Raw genomic sequence first — 13,629 nt, 5'->3', positions numbered from 1 at the left:
TCAAATTGAATTCCTGCAGTTTCCTCCCCCCCCCTTTTTATTTCCTGATCGTTCCTATCAATCTCTTAAAGACACCCTCTGTATTTCTTGAAATGTAAAATTGGACCCAGTTCTTTACCTCCTTTCCCAGATGAAGTCTTACCAGCCTTAATCAGAGGGGAAAAGAACATCTTTCATCTAATGTGCACCAGTCTTGTTAGTACATTTCAGGTTAAAGCTTGGCTTGTTTTTTAATTGCAACACATTGTACATAAGTATCTCAGTCCAGAATAATGGAAAGAGAAATGTATTGATGAAAGCTGCTACCTCAGCTGCCTAAACTATAACCATGATCCTTACCAAGGGCCAAACAAAGCAAGAAAGCTTCACATTTACTAATTAGGATATCATTGGCAACCCCAAAATGAATTATGGTGGTACCAGTACAAAAGTAACGTTACAAATGCTGTGTAATTAGCAATTGACCTGTGGCTATTTGAGAACTATAAAATCATAAAGAAGAGCTGCACTGTAGTTTGTAAATAGCTACTTCACTGTTAAATCAAAGAATAATAGTGTAGCCCATTTCTCTTTTATTAGTAAATGGTTTTTACTCCTGTGTGTAGTAATACTGTTGATTCTGGATATTTCCTTGCTTTGCCAAGTCCTTGTAGGTTTACAATTGGCTATGACTAGTCAATACACAAATTCCCATTTAAAATGTACTCCCAGTAAATGTAACAAACAGTTTAAAGTCAAAACATAAATAACTTAAAGACTGGGAATGTGCCATACCTTTACATGCTGTAAAAATGAAACATCACAGTAGCAATTTCTGTAATGCACAGTTAAACATCAAAGGTTCAAATAACTTTATAAAGGAGAAGATGTAAACATTTTTAAAAGCATTTACATGATGTAGGAGATTAAATAACACTTTCAAAGGGATTTTAGGTCAAATTTATAACGGCATTTAGCTGTATGTGGATTTATCATCTCACACCTCTACGAATAATGTGCCTGGTGTAGTTATGCACCAACTTTGCTACTTCAGAAAGTTTTTTATGTATTTGTACATATATTCTACTTAAGTAGAAACAGGCAGGACAGTGCAGATGCAGAAGGCCAAGTGTCACAAACAGAAGAAACCTAAAAGCTGGCAAGGTTTGCAAGGAAGAATCATTGTGTGTCAGCTCACTTTTAAACCTTTTCTCTGGATATCGTCTCCTGGCCACTGTAGGACCAGGTCATGAATTAGGTGGCGTTAACTACTTTTGTCTGTGAATTCTTATATTCTTGAATTTCTGCAGGTGAGTGCTGGACCAAGTTTTCATTTGATTCTGCAGTTTACTCAGTACAGATAGTGATATAAAAAAGTAATTCTTCAAAACTGCGTGACTTGGAATTTATCCAGTTCATTGAGGTTCAACACATTCAACCTTTTGAAATGCCATTGTGCCTATATTGACCACTTAACTTCTGGGAATATGTCTTCATTTCTCTTCTGAAGGGCCTCGAGCAGCCCCAGGTCCTTAGCTGCCTGCAGCACGGGGGCACTGACACTGATGGAGTAACATCTTCTTTGCTTACAACCACCAATGTCCCCAGGAGAACTGTCACATTTACACAGAGTTGGCCCTACGCTGTTCAGGTCATGGTATCCTTCAGGGCCATTCTCTGACAGGGTGAGGCTGGCAAAAGGCATGGTTTTTAAAAGGGCAGCAAACCAGTAACTCAAATCTGGAACTGTTAAGTGTCAAAGACCCCACAGCACGTTCACAGTTAAGCTTTCTAATTCCCACACTGAAAATTAGCATTTAGCTGGCATCTGAGTTAGCATTTCTGTTTGTATTTTATAGAATCATAGAATAATTTGAGTTGGAAGAGACCTTTAAAGGTCACCTAGGCCACCCTCCCTGCAGTGACATCTTCGGTTTGATCAGGTGCTCAGAGCCCTGTCCGACCTGACTTTGAATGTTTCCAGGCCATCTACCCCCTCTTCGGGCAACCTGTCCCAGGGTTTCTCCACCCTCACAGTAAAAAATTTCCTCCTTATCTCTAATCTAAATCTGCCCTCTTTCAGATTAAACCCATTATCCTCCATCTTATCACTACATGCTCTTGTAAAAAGTCCCTCTCCAGCTTTCTTGTAGCACTGGAAGGTCACTATAGTGTCCCAGGAGCGTTCTCTTCTTCAGGATGAACAACCCCAGCTCTCTCAGCCTTTCGTTATAGGAGAGGTGTTCCGTCCCTCTGATCATTTTTGTGGCTCTCCTCTGGATCCACTCCAACAAGTTGATAGAAGAAGTACTCTAGTGGAAACAATATTCCATTAGTGACTATTGTTCACTTTTTCTCATACCATCATTTCAGTTTCAGAAGTGAAGGATGACAAACTTCTCTCCTAAATGGCTGCCAAGATGTCTCGGTATCATTTGTACTTAAAATGGCTCCTCAACATCAAGGCAGATTTAAGTCTGACATAACTCTCTGCAGTTCCATTCAATACATGCAAGAAGTTAAATCATCACACATTGGTGTTTAATTTCCCTTGTTGTCTTTTATCTTCATATGTAAGGAATTACACTGATATAAAAATGAAGTCATACGTTTACTTTGTAATAGTTTTTGGTTATTATAGGACAAAAAAAAATTTAAAGCAGAAGTTCATCCTTGACATGTGTTTTCTTGGTGAATCTGCTGTCATAGGGAAAATGAATTAATCATAACCTCAGCAGATGTTGGTTGGTGATGTCTGTTTAGAGGACCTGAAAGGATCTTAGAATTCTGTAATAAATCATAGTGGCAGAGCAGAAAGATCTATTGCAAAATGATGCACCAAAATACCAATAAGTAGGTGATAATTTAATTGATGTAATATGGAGAACGCATTAAATCATTAGTCAAAGCACAAATTCTTCATTCAGATTTTGTTATGAAAATGTCACCATCCACAAGCATACCCATCTGTACTCCTACTAAAAAAAGTATGGCTTTCCGAGGCATTTCTATTAACTATTCAGTTTTCAGATGCAGATCTGATTATTCTCAGAGAGTGAGAATGACTAGGATTACACATAAGATAGGGATATGTGCAATTTCTTTCCTCTTCTTTTCACTCTCTGCAGTCCAGGTAGTACGGGGGCAATGAACCAACCTGCTCGTGAACTGCCCTTTGCCCCAGAGCCTTGCTTCGTCTTATTCTAAATTCACCAGGCTCTGTTCTTCCTGTTTCTGTGTCCTTGCAAATTAGAGTATTATTTTCAAATCATATTTATCATATATCATATTCCTGCATATATCATATGCAGGAAACTACGGTACTTTGGTACTATGAGAGTTGGAAAAAACAGAACCTTGCTTTAAAAAGAAAAGTGATCGGCTGGACGTAAACTAGAAAATGAAATGGGATGAGAGCACAGATCCAACCATCAGAGTGCAAATGCCTACACTACTAAATAGGTAGCTTGTCATAGAATCAGAATCATAGAATCATAGAATCATAGAATAGTTTGGGTTGGAAGGGACCTTAAAAATCACCTAGTTCCACCCCCTGCCATGGGCAGAGACACCTCCCACTGGATCAGGGTTCTCACAGCCCCATCCAGCCCGGCCTTGAACACCTCCAGGGATGGGACAGTCACAACTTCTTTGGGCAACCTGGGCCAGAGCCTCATCATTCAGTATTTGTCTATTTTTCGTTTACCAACACAGAATTCTCTTCGTGCTTGCATCACTCTTTTCTCTGCTTGCTCCTCCCAGTCCTCACTGGCCTTGACAAGACAAGAAAATGTTGCTACTACTGTTTCTGTCTCTTCCTCTTGAAGACAGGACCTCCTGTACAGCACTGAAGTGCCTTTTTTTAAATTTTTTTTTAATGCTGAAACCAAAAATGTAGTCTTTTTTTTAGTTTCTTTCTCCGCAGAAATTTTTCTTTGGTAACACTACTTTGTCTCTCATCCCAATACTTTAGAGATGGTGTTCTACTGATGGATTTCTTGTTTAATATTGATATGTTAAGATGGAAATAGCATTTAAATAGAGGAAAAACATTATTTTGTGATCAACATATTTGTGTCCTTGGATAGCAGCTACTTAAGAAAATCTTTAAATATCCATTCAAGTCCTTGTCAAGCCTGCTAATTGGTTTCAATAATGAATTCTTCATATGCAAAGGAAAAGCTGAGCTTATAAAATCTTGCAATAGATGTATCTTTTTCCATCTTGCATAGTTAAAAACAACATTCTCAGTGTCTAGTTAAATGTAGCATTGCTTAGCCTAACATATAGCTTTGTCTTTACCAAATCTTTTTGTCTGAGTGAGTTGTGAGCACTTATACCCTTTCTTGGGAAGGCATTGCATGGCTCTGAGCACTGATATCTTTTTATCCAACTATTGTATAGGATTCTTACAGGACAATTGAGGAGGTTTGATAGCATTTCCAATGTGTTCCCTTGAGAAATCTTCTGTCCTACCAAGATATCCTGGTTTTTGAGCCTGTTCTTTCTTCTCTTTCAGACATACAGAGGATGTAATGTCTCTCAGCCCTGAAATACTGCCTTCTATTCTTTTTAAAGCTGTCTCTGCTTCTGCTGCTGAGTCAGCTGGAGGGATTATTAGGCGGAGAGTTTAAGAGCTGCTTTCCCTGGCTCCTTGAGGACAGGCTGCCTGTGTGTGTGGTCTGCACAGTGTCTGCAGTGTGTCCAGCATCACAGAGATACACGGATTCCCCCTCGTGGTTGCATACTGCAGCTCTCATTATTTAAACCACTTGAGTTCTGATTTTGAAAACTGGATGGAATTAAACTATTCCGCCAGCTTTTCAGATACAAAATGTATTGCTTGTTAACTGTACCCAAGAACAAGAAACTGCAATTTGAAATGTTTTTTTCACTCAGTCTTTCAGGCTGTCCGCGAGCAAAGAAAAGTGGAATCAGGATAGCACAAAGCAAGGAAGACAAAGAAGACCAAGAGCCAATTAGGTGAGAACAAATATTGTCAAAGGGCCTTCATGTGTTTTACAAGGTCATGCATATCTTCAGCTTTTTATTAAGACATATTATTATTGTGCAATAGTTATCCAAGAGCAGATGGCCCCGTTGATTTCTATGCGTGAACTGGAAATCATGGATCTCTGCTGGTTGGATACAATCTTCTACAATTTAGAAACAGTTTTACTTATGATTTTCACATAAAATTAAAAATATATGTAGATCTTTGACCTTAAAAACTGTTAAATGTGTTTGCATGCCCTAGGTAAAGGTACATGCTGAATAAAGTATCAATGTTAATTTAGAAGCGAGTATTTATATGGGATCGCTGAACAACCCCGACTGTTTCTGCAGTCTGCAAGAGGAACAAATGCCTACCAAGAGGTCTTGGCTTCTCTTGCAAGGTGCTCTGATACCTGTGGCCACTGAACTCAGCAGGTTTAGTGACTGCTTAGACCATTCAGGATTGGATCCTTAGCGAAGAGTTACAGCATTATTTTAGCATAGGACAAACATCAAATTAATTTGCCTTGTTTAGATATGTGTTACTTAGCAGCATACTTCATTTCTTTAAACATTTCACTTTGAAAATGCTTGTACGTTCCTTCTTACACTGGTTATTTGGTTTTCAGAAGTTTACAGAACAAATGTATGGGGGAATTCCCAAATAAGAAAAAATAGCAGATGAATACAGAGCTACCTTTGTTGATCTATCTAGACTTAGGCACATAGTTTATCATGTCTCCTGTTCAGAGAGAGGTTAAAGGTGCTCAGCATTTCTGATGAGGTGCTATGATCACTTTATACCTAACTGTTTACAAGTAACACATTCACAACTTCAGACAAGTCTTCAGATACCATACACATAAATAAACTATGCCAAGGATTATACTAAGTAGGATTTTATGCTTATAGAGTTTTTATTGGCCATTTTCCTGCTGAGTGGAGCTCAGTAGCCAACATTTCAATTCCAGTGTGATATTTATTGTAATGAACACCTTCAATTCAGTCTTTTTGTTGCAATTGCACGATATCAACAGCTGTGACTTTGTCTGCTGACTAGCCTCCTTACAGTTTATGAAAGGACATTTTTTTTTACATATTAGTGAAGTTCTGCTTGTAATTTTACCCACTACAGGGTATCTTAATTTTTTTAAAGACCACAGGGCATGATTGTTCTTTTCTTTTCATGTCGGGTTTATTTTGACTTTGTTGTAGAGGCTGCCAGGTATATGATGGCAAGACAATAAAGTTTATCTCATCTATCTGCTATCCAGATGTCCAGTTCCTGGTTGTGATGGTCAGGGTCATATAACTGGAAAATATGCATCCCATCGCAGTGCGTCAGGGTGTCCTCTAGCTGCCAAAAGGCAAAAGGATGGGTACCTAAACGGCTCACAGTTCTCTTGGAAGTCAGTGAAGACGGAAGGAATGTCATGTCCGACCCCAGGATGTGATGGCTCAGGACATGTCAGTGGTAGTTTTCTAACTCATCGTAGGTGAGTAACTACGGCCTATACTTTTCAGTTATGCTTATTATTTAAACTAGATCAGCAAGATTTGAAGTGTAGCTTTTTGTGATGGTATTGCTCAGTTCCTTCTGAACTTCATTATTACTTTGAAAAATGATGTTCCTATGCTTATTTGTGGATAACTGGAAATCAAGAAACATGACTTTTTTTGATGCAAGTCCTTGCAGGTCAAGACCTGAATCTGTAACACGCAGAAAAATCAAGGGGGAAAAGTGCTTGACAGTAACTATAAAATTGCTACTGCTTTGTTGACTGACTCTGCACAAATTACCTTAGGATAGGCTTTGTAATACACATTAAAATTGCCCTAATTCTCAAGGATGTTGAACACATTGTTGGCTCCCAAACATCGGAGCATGGAACTGAAGAATTTAAGGAACAAGTTCCACAAAAAGAAAGTACTTTTATTCATTTGGTAATGAAAATGTTCACTCAAAACTATAAATGTAGAATACAGCAGATTATTTAAAACTAATGGAATACAAATATTTGACAAAAGAAATACAAAGCCTCGTTTTCATATACTTAGCAAAAATAACAGAACTTTAAAAAGAACATTTTTTATCACTTGTAAGAGATTAAGGAAGAGAAAGTAGCCAGTCTCTTGGACATAAGTCTTGCTGCCATTTTAGAGAACAGCTTATGAAGAAGCAGAAGTGTTCTTGGAGCTTTGGATGGGAATCTCAGCTTTAACATGACTATAATGCCAGAGCAAATTTCTTATATAATCCCTAATATAAAACTCTATTTAAGTCAAGTCAATGTGCATAATTTGTCACCCTTCTCTAGGCAGACCTCAGCTGAACTTCTGTACCTTTTAGTTAACTAGGCCAATCTGATCTTGTTCTGCAGTCAGTTCTAGATAGAGAGGTGAAAAGTGTGCTGCTTCTTTGTCTTGCCTGTAACTATTTATTTTGATTCTTTCTTCGATAATCCGTTAGAGCATAACCCAAATGCCTTACCCTTACTGCAACCTGTCCATACTTTGAGCACATAATTCCTACTTATTGATTAAATTCAGACCTGTTTTCTACTCAGTATTTGTATGGTATCTACCATGAAGGCACTTTGGTTCACTTCTTGAGGTGCTACCAAAGTGGTGAAACATATTACGCATCCTGCAGCTTCCCTAGTTTTTAGGGAGTGGCAGATGTAAAAAGACTCAACTGTCTGTGCAGATGTCCACATGTGGATTTAAGTTTCAGACTTTCAGTAAAATACCAGTATTAGTGATCGTATTGCAGTTTATCTTTCTTCATAATGTTGTGACATTTATCTAACTCATAGAGATTTGTCAATAAAATTTTAAAATTATTTTACCCCAGGTTCAGAGTTACAATGTGTTTACTGAGAGGTCACTTTCAAGGAGTACTTACATGGTATTCACACTTTTGAGGAGAAAATTCTTGCAAGAATAACTAGCTTCTAAAAGGAATGTACTGATATGGACTTAACTGTTCTCCCAAAGTAAGGGGCAGACAGTACTTGGAATTATTTTTTTCTAAATAGGAACGTTTTAATGAAAAAATTGAACATTTACTTTGAGAAACCCAAAGTTGACATTTAACTACATAGCAACCATGTCCTTTTTTGAGTACCATTAACCACAGAATCATAGAACCTCTAGTTCCAAACTCCCTGCCGTGGGAAGGGACACCTTCTGCTAGGTCAGGTCACTCAAAGCTCCATCCAACCATACAGGGATGGGGCACCCATGACTCCTCTGGGCAACCTATTCATGTACCTCACTACCCACACAGTGAAAAATTTCTTCCTAATATCTCATCTAAATCTACCCTTATTATACCGAGTAGAAACTGAGGCATGTGAAAGGCTTACCTTATAAGACCAGTTTGGGGGCAGAAAGATCCATTGTTAGAGATGATGAAAGTTGCTTAGAAAGACTGACTGAGGTAAACTGATCATACTTAATTGTCTTAATGTAACAAAGTGCTAATACTCTGAGTTGTTGTGAGAAAGTTAACAATTTCTTGAAGCTTCCATAAACTATGTCAATACTAATTACAAGCTGTATTATTGTAAAATATGATTAATTCTTGTAGAATTCTTAAGATGTTGTTATAAGTGCTTAGTTCATTTGCTCACACAACGTAAAGCACTTGGAGCCATTTTAGACACCGTAAGTTAATTTATGTATCCCCCAGCCGTTGGTCAGAAAGGTAGGTCCAGTGTCATATTTATCAGCCTTAATGATATATCTTCTCAAATGGCATTTCATACCTGGATATGGACAACTAATCAAACACTGCATATAGAACTGAACTTCAGAACAATTCATGTACCTTTAAGAGTCTGCTTATAAGTGAATGAGATGCACTTATTGGACTTTCAGTGACTGAAATCTATGGATCATGGACAGTTGTTCACTTCACTCAGTAATGTATACACCTGCCTTCAGTCAGAATTGTAACATAAATCATAGAATGGGTTGGGTTGGAAGGGACCTCAAAGATCACCCAGTTCCACCCTCCTGCCATAGGCAGGGACACCTCCCACTGGACCAGGCTGCCCAAGCCCCATCCAACCTGGCCTTGAACACCTCCAGGGATGGGGCAGCCACAGCTTCCCTGGGCAACCTGGGCCAGTGTCTAGTTACTGTCATTGTGAAGAAATTCCTCCTAATGTCTAGTCTAAATCTTCCCCTTTCCAATTTAAAGCCTTTGCCCTTGTTTTATCTCTGCATGCCCTTCTAAACAGCCCCTCCTCAGCTTTCTTGTAGCCCCTTCAGGTACTGGAAGGTCACAATAAGTTCTCCTCGGAGCATTCCCTTCTCCAGGCTGAACAAGCTCAACTTTCTCAGCCTGTCTTCATAGCAGAGGTGCTCCATTCCTCTGATCATCTTTGTAGTCCTCCTCTCAACCCGTTCCAACTGTTCCATATCCCTATGTTGAATATTCCTGAACTGGACAAAATACTTCAGGTAGGGAATCACTATGTGCATCAACGGGGAGTGGGATTTCCCTGACTACAAATAGACATTTCTTGCCATTCAGAGTGTTCGTAGGATGTACAAGATGACCATATTGAGTTGAAAATAATGAATGAAGATTTGTGAGACACTCCCATGCTTTGATTATGACAGCTGAGTGCTGAACATGCTTTGCAAGGGGTGTGGAAGAGTGTTAGCCTCGTCAAATGAATGGGCCCTAGAGCTCCATGGTAGCTTTGACATAGAGTTCCCATGTAGAGATTTAAACCTAGATATCCTAATCTGGAGTTCAATCCCACCTAAATTACAGACTAAGCGTTTCCTTACCTAAGCACAAAACACCTGTAGTGTATTAAGTTTAATAAGCTGTGGCCTCATCTTCTACCTCTAACATCATTTTACTGTAGAGCTACAGCTGTAAATCTCAATCACAACCTTCTGAAAAGCAGCAATGCTCTGGCAACTTCACACTGAGACCAGGCTTAAGTGCAGCCCTTTGCAGGTATAACTGAGTTCAGCAAGGGTGGCCAGAAAGCAGGGTTATGACCATGAACTGAGACAGTACAAGCTCCTAGGGAAACAGTAGTTAGAAGTCTACCTTCTTGCCAGTACAGCTTGGTTCTCTCTTGATAGGTTGCCTTTCCTCCCCAGTACAAATATTTTTCTATCTGCAGACTTCGCTAAGCACATATATTAATTGCATCTGTTCTGTCCTTAATGTGCTGTTTGAGAGGTTCTGTTCTGTCATTCACAAACAGCTGTTAATGTGCTGTTATCCAAGCAGCTGTAAAACTCTGAAAACTGGAATAGCAGATTGGCTTGTGAAAATGATGCCAACTGTCAATTTAATTAAAAATACATGTGTACAGAGAGAGAAGGTTCTGAGGCAAAGATCTCCTCGAGCTGCTGTTGCAGCTTGTAGACGTGGTGTGATTCCACTGATATCATTGGACACTCAGCACGATCCACAAATGTTGGTAAATCCATACTTAGTTATAGAATCATAGAATAGTTCGGGTTGGAAGGGACTTTACAGATTATCTAGTTCCAACCCCCTTGCCAAGGGCAGGGACAAAACCTACTCCAACCGGTATCATATAGGCTGGAATTTAAATAAATGCATATTTGTGCATACATGCTTCTGAAATAGAAGTAAGTGGCGAATCGGAAAAATCACTAATTTCAGTAAGTTTTGAATCCTACCCTATGAACAAAGGCACCAAAGAAAGGTTTCTGTTTGTTTCGCGTTAGCCGTGTCTGTCTGCAGAAATTCATATGAATAGTTTTATTTTATCAAGGAGTTTTGCATTAGGAAAGAATAGCAACAGAGTATTATCAGAAGGTACTTGAAGCGTAGGATTAAGAGTGCTCTACTTCAAAAAGGAGCCTGTGCTAGCAGGAGAGGCCAGTGTGAAATTAGGTGAACTATCAGTAATATAAAAATGAATTGGAGGGCATGTAAGCATGGAGTCAGTAGATAGGTAAATGAAAAAGGTAATAATGAAATGTAAATTGGTTATTATACTGTAGCTTTCCATTTTGGTTCTTGAACAGGCCCTTATTTCCTCATATTTGACTTAAGAAGATTTTTCTGAATGGCATCATTTCTGAATTTTCTGAACAGCATCATACAACGATCAGTTGGGGTCTTGCTCAGAATATACTTGGATTTAGCAACCCTGCTCCTCAGCATAGAAGGGAAAATGTTCTTGTGCTGACTTCAGTGGGAATTACACTCACAGATGCCTTTTAAGATTTAAAACAATGTTCTTCTCCCATCTCCTGCTCACTTTGATTTAAATCAGTGTTAAATGATTTCAGATACAGCTATGTAGCTTCTAAATTCCTTTTACTTTGGAAAATTGCTATGATTTAACTCCAGTAGGGAGCTCAGACCCAACTCTCTCGGCCTGTCTTCATAGCAGAGGTGCTCCAGCCCTTGGATCATCTTTGTAGACCTCCTAAGGACCTGTTCCAACAGTTCCATCTCCTTCTTAATTTGGGTATTGCAGAACTGGACCCAAGACTCCAGGTGAGGTCTCACAAGAGCAGAATAGAGGGGGAAAATCCCCTCCCTCGCCCTGCTGGCCACCCTTCCTTTGATGCAGCCCAGGACGTGGTTGGCCTTCTGAATTCACTGAGTTGTTTGAGATACTAAATGCCAGTGACTCCTTTCAACGCATGGAGCAATTAAATTGCTCACAATTTAGAAGAAGGCAATTTGGCAGGTTGAGAAGCTTATGTAAAATAAAAGCTGTATTTTAAAAAAAAAAAAGTTCTCTGATATTAGTAAATAAATGCAGAAAGCAACTTGGAAATTTTATTAAATAACTGAAAATATAATGTAAAGCTGTATCAGATCTGAGATTCTTTATATATAGGTATCTATATGATTGCCACAACCCAGCCTGGACATTCCAGGGGTCACCCTGAGCCTCCCTGTAAAATTTACAGATTCTGTACCCACTGGGCAAAACAAATGATTGGTTCAAAAAGGAATTTATTTGCACAGGCATTCTTAGGAATAAGATTGGTATTGGCACGGTATATCTGTGTTAAGGGAAAAGAATGAAGGAGAGGAAGGGAGAGGGAGAGAAGTGCAAGGACACCACGTGGACACCACGTGGACGCCAGTCCTTCTCTCTCTCAGGATGGTGAGTGCACTGCAAAAGGCCCCTCTTCCAGAGTATTATTTATAGTTTTTGGTGGGCCTGTGCAGTGCTTCTTCTAGGAAAGTTCTGGAACTGAGTTTGGGGGCTTTGGAACAGGCTACCCAAGGAGGTGGTTGATTCACCTTCCCTGGAGGTGATTAAGGCACGGGTGGACGAGGTGCTAAGGGGAATGGTTTAGTGTTTGATAGGAATGGTTGGACTCGATGATCCGGTGGGTCTCTTCCAACCTGGTTATTCTGTGATTCTATTCTATGATTCTACCCCTGCTCTCCCTACCAGCAAGACTGCAGCAGGACCTCTCTGGGCAGCCAGGCTGCTTGCGAGAGTGAGGCAAGGCTGAAGGACACGACCTCTGCTGCAGTTAAAAACAAATAATTTAAGGCAGGAAAACAAGTACTTTAAGGCGAGAAAGAGAATGAGTCTCACAATGATGCAACGTTTGCTATGGACTGGGGCAAACTAAGGACAGCAGAAGGTAATACTGTGGTTTAGTGCAGTGAACCACAGTGTGAAAATGAGGTGTCATGATAAAATACCTCGTGTATAAACAACAAAAAATAATTCAAGTATCCTTTAGAACACAAAGAATCCAAACTGCCAGATGAATGCTCCAGATGTCCTTAACGTCCGGAATACTGTGTTTGTGAGGAATTGTCCAGCAATTATATCTCTAGGGAAACAAAGGTTGAAAAGCACTTTCGAAAGGTGTTCCTGTGCTATGTTGATGACAACTTTGAAAATGGTATAAACTTTGCAGAGAGGAATTTTTTTTTGTTCTTCCATTTAGCTATTTGTGAAATGTAAATACTGTCAAACTTCAGCTCTGTAAGAAACCTTTAATATGCAAGATATTAAATTATTTGATTGCATCAATTCCTAGCCAGGCCTCTTGTCAACTCAACTCTCATCCTTTATTTTATGTTTTGCTACACTAAGTTGACAGAGTGCCACATTTGAGTCAATATTAATTCATTTTTAATTCTCTTTTTTTCCCTGGTAGGTTTTTCAAAGTTATTTAGGGTAGGTTTTGTTTGGTTTTAATCTTGCTGTACCCCACCTGCCATTGATTTATTTTACTGTTTCCTACCTCATACTTTTTTTCGTACAAGCTCTATGTTGCAATTCTGCAGGAAAAGGTTGCACAATATTAAGACTACAGGAGAATTAACCAAACTCACTGCATTTAACAGTAATTACAACTGACAAGGAGAAGCATCACCATGGTGACATTATCAAAAGATGACAGACACACAAATGTGCTGACATCTCCAAGAAGGCAAGGAGAGAAACATAGCAATTATATGTAATAATAATAATAATATATGTAAAGAAGGAAAATATTAAACTAAAATCTCTGAGGTGGATCCAGCTGTACAAAGGATTTTTTGACTTAGGAATTTCATGCTGACCCATAAGCTCGAGGGAAAAGGGACTTTTAAAATTGCTTTTCAGTACCTTCATCTTGCCATCCTCCTCCTCTTCCGTGGCATCTGTGGTGACCCTC

At 39.2% G+C, this 13,629-nt stretch overlaps 1 protein-coding gene across 17 annotated transcripts in view; it reads left to right on the top strand.

Moving 5' to 3' along the window:
• MYT1L (myelin transcription factor 1 like) overlaps positions 1–13,629 on the top strand; it is a 333,318-nt gene that overhangs the window by 302,564 nt on the left and 17,125 nt on the right. For all 17 annotated transcript variants that reach the window (XM_069851546.1, XM_069851547.1, XM_069851549.1 and 14 more), the window contains 2 exons: positions 4,879–4,962; positions 6,249–6,470. In XM_069851546.1, the coding sequence (XP_069707647.1) occupies positions 4,879–4,962; positions 6,249–6,470 (306 nt within the window). The remainder of the gene's footprint in view (positions 1–4,878; positions 4,963–6,248; positions 6,471–13,629) is intronic.

This window comes from Phaenicophaeus curvirostris, chromosome 2 (genome assembly GCF_032191515.1).
Source record: "Phaenicophaeus curvirostris isolate KB17595 chromosome 2, BPBGC_Pcur_1.0, whole genome shotgun sequence".
Lineage (NCBI taxonomy): Eukaryota > Metazoa > Chordata > Aves > Cuculiformes > Cuculidae > Phaenicophaeus > Phaenicophaeus curvirostris.
Note: the sequence above shows the minus strand (reverse complement) of the source record. Positions and strands in the feature narration are given on the sequence as shown.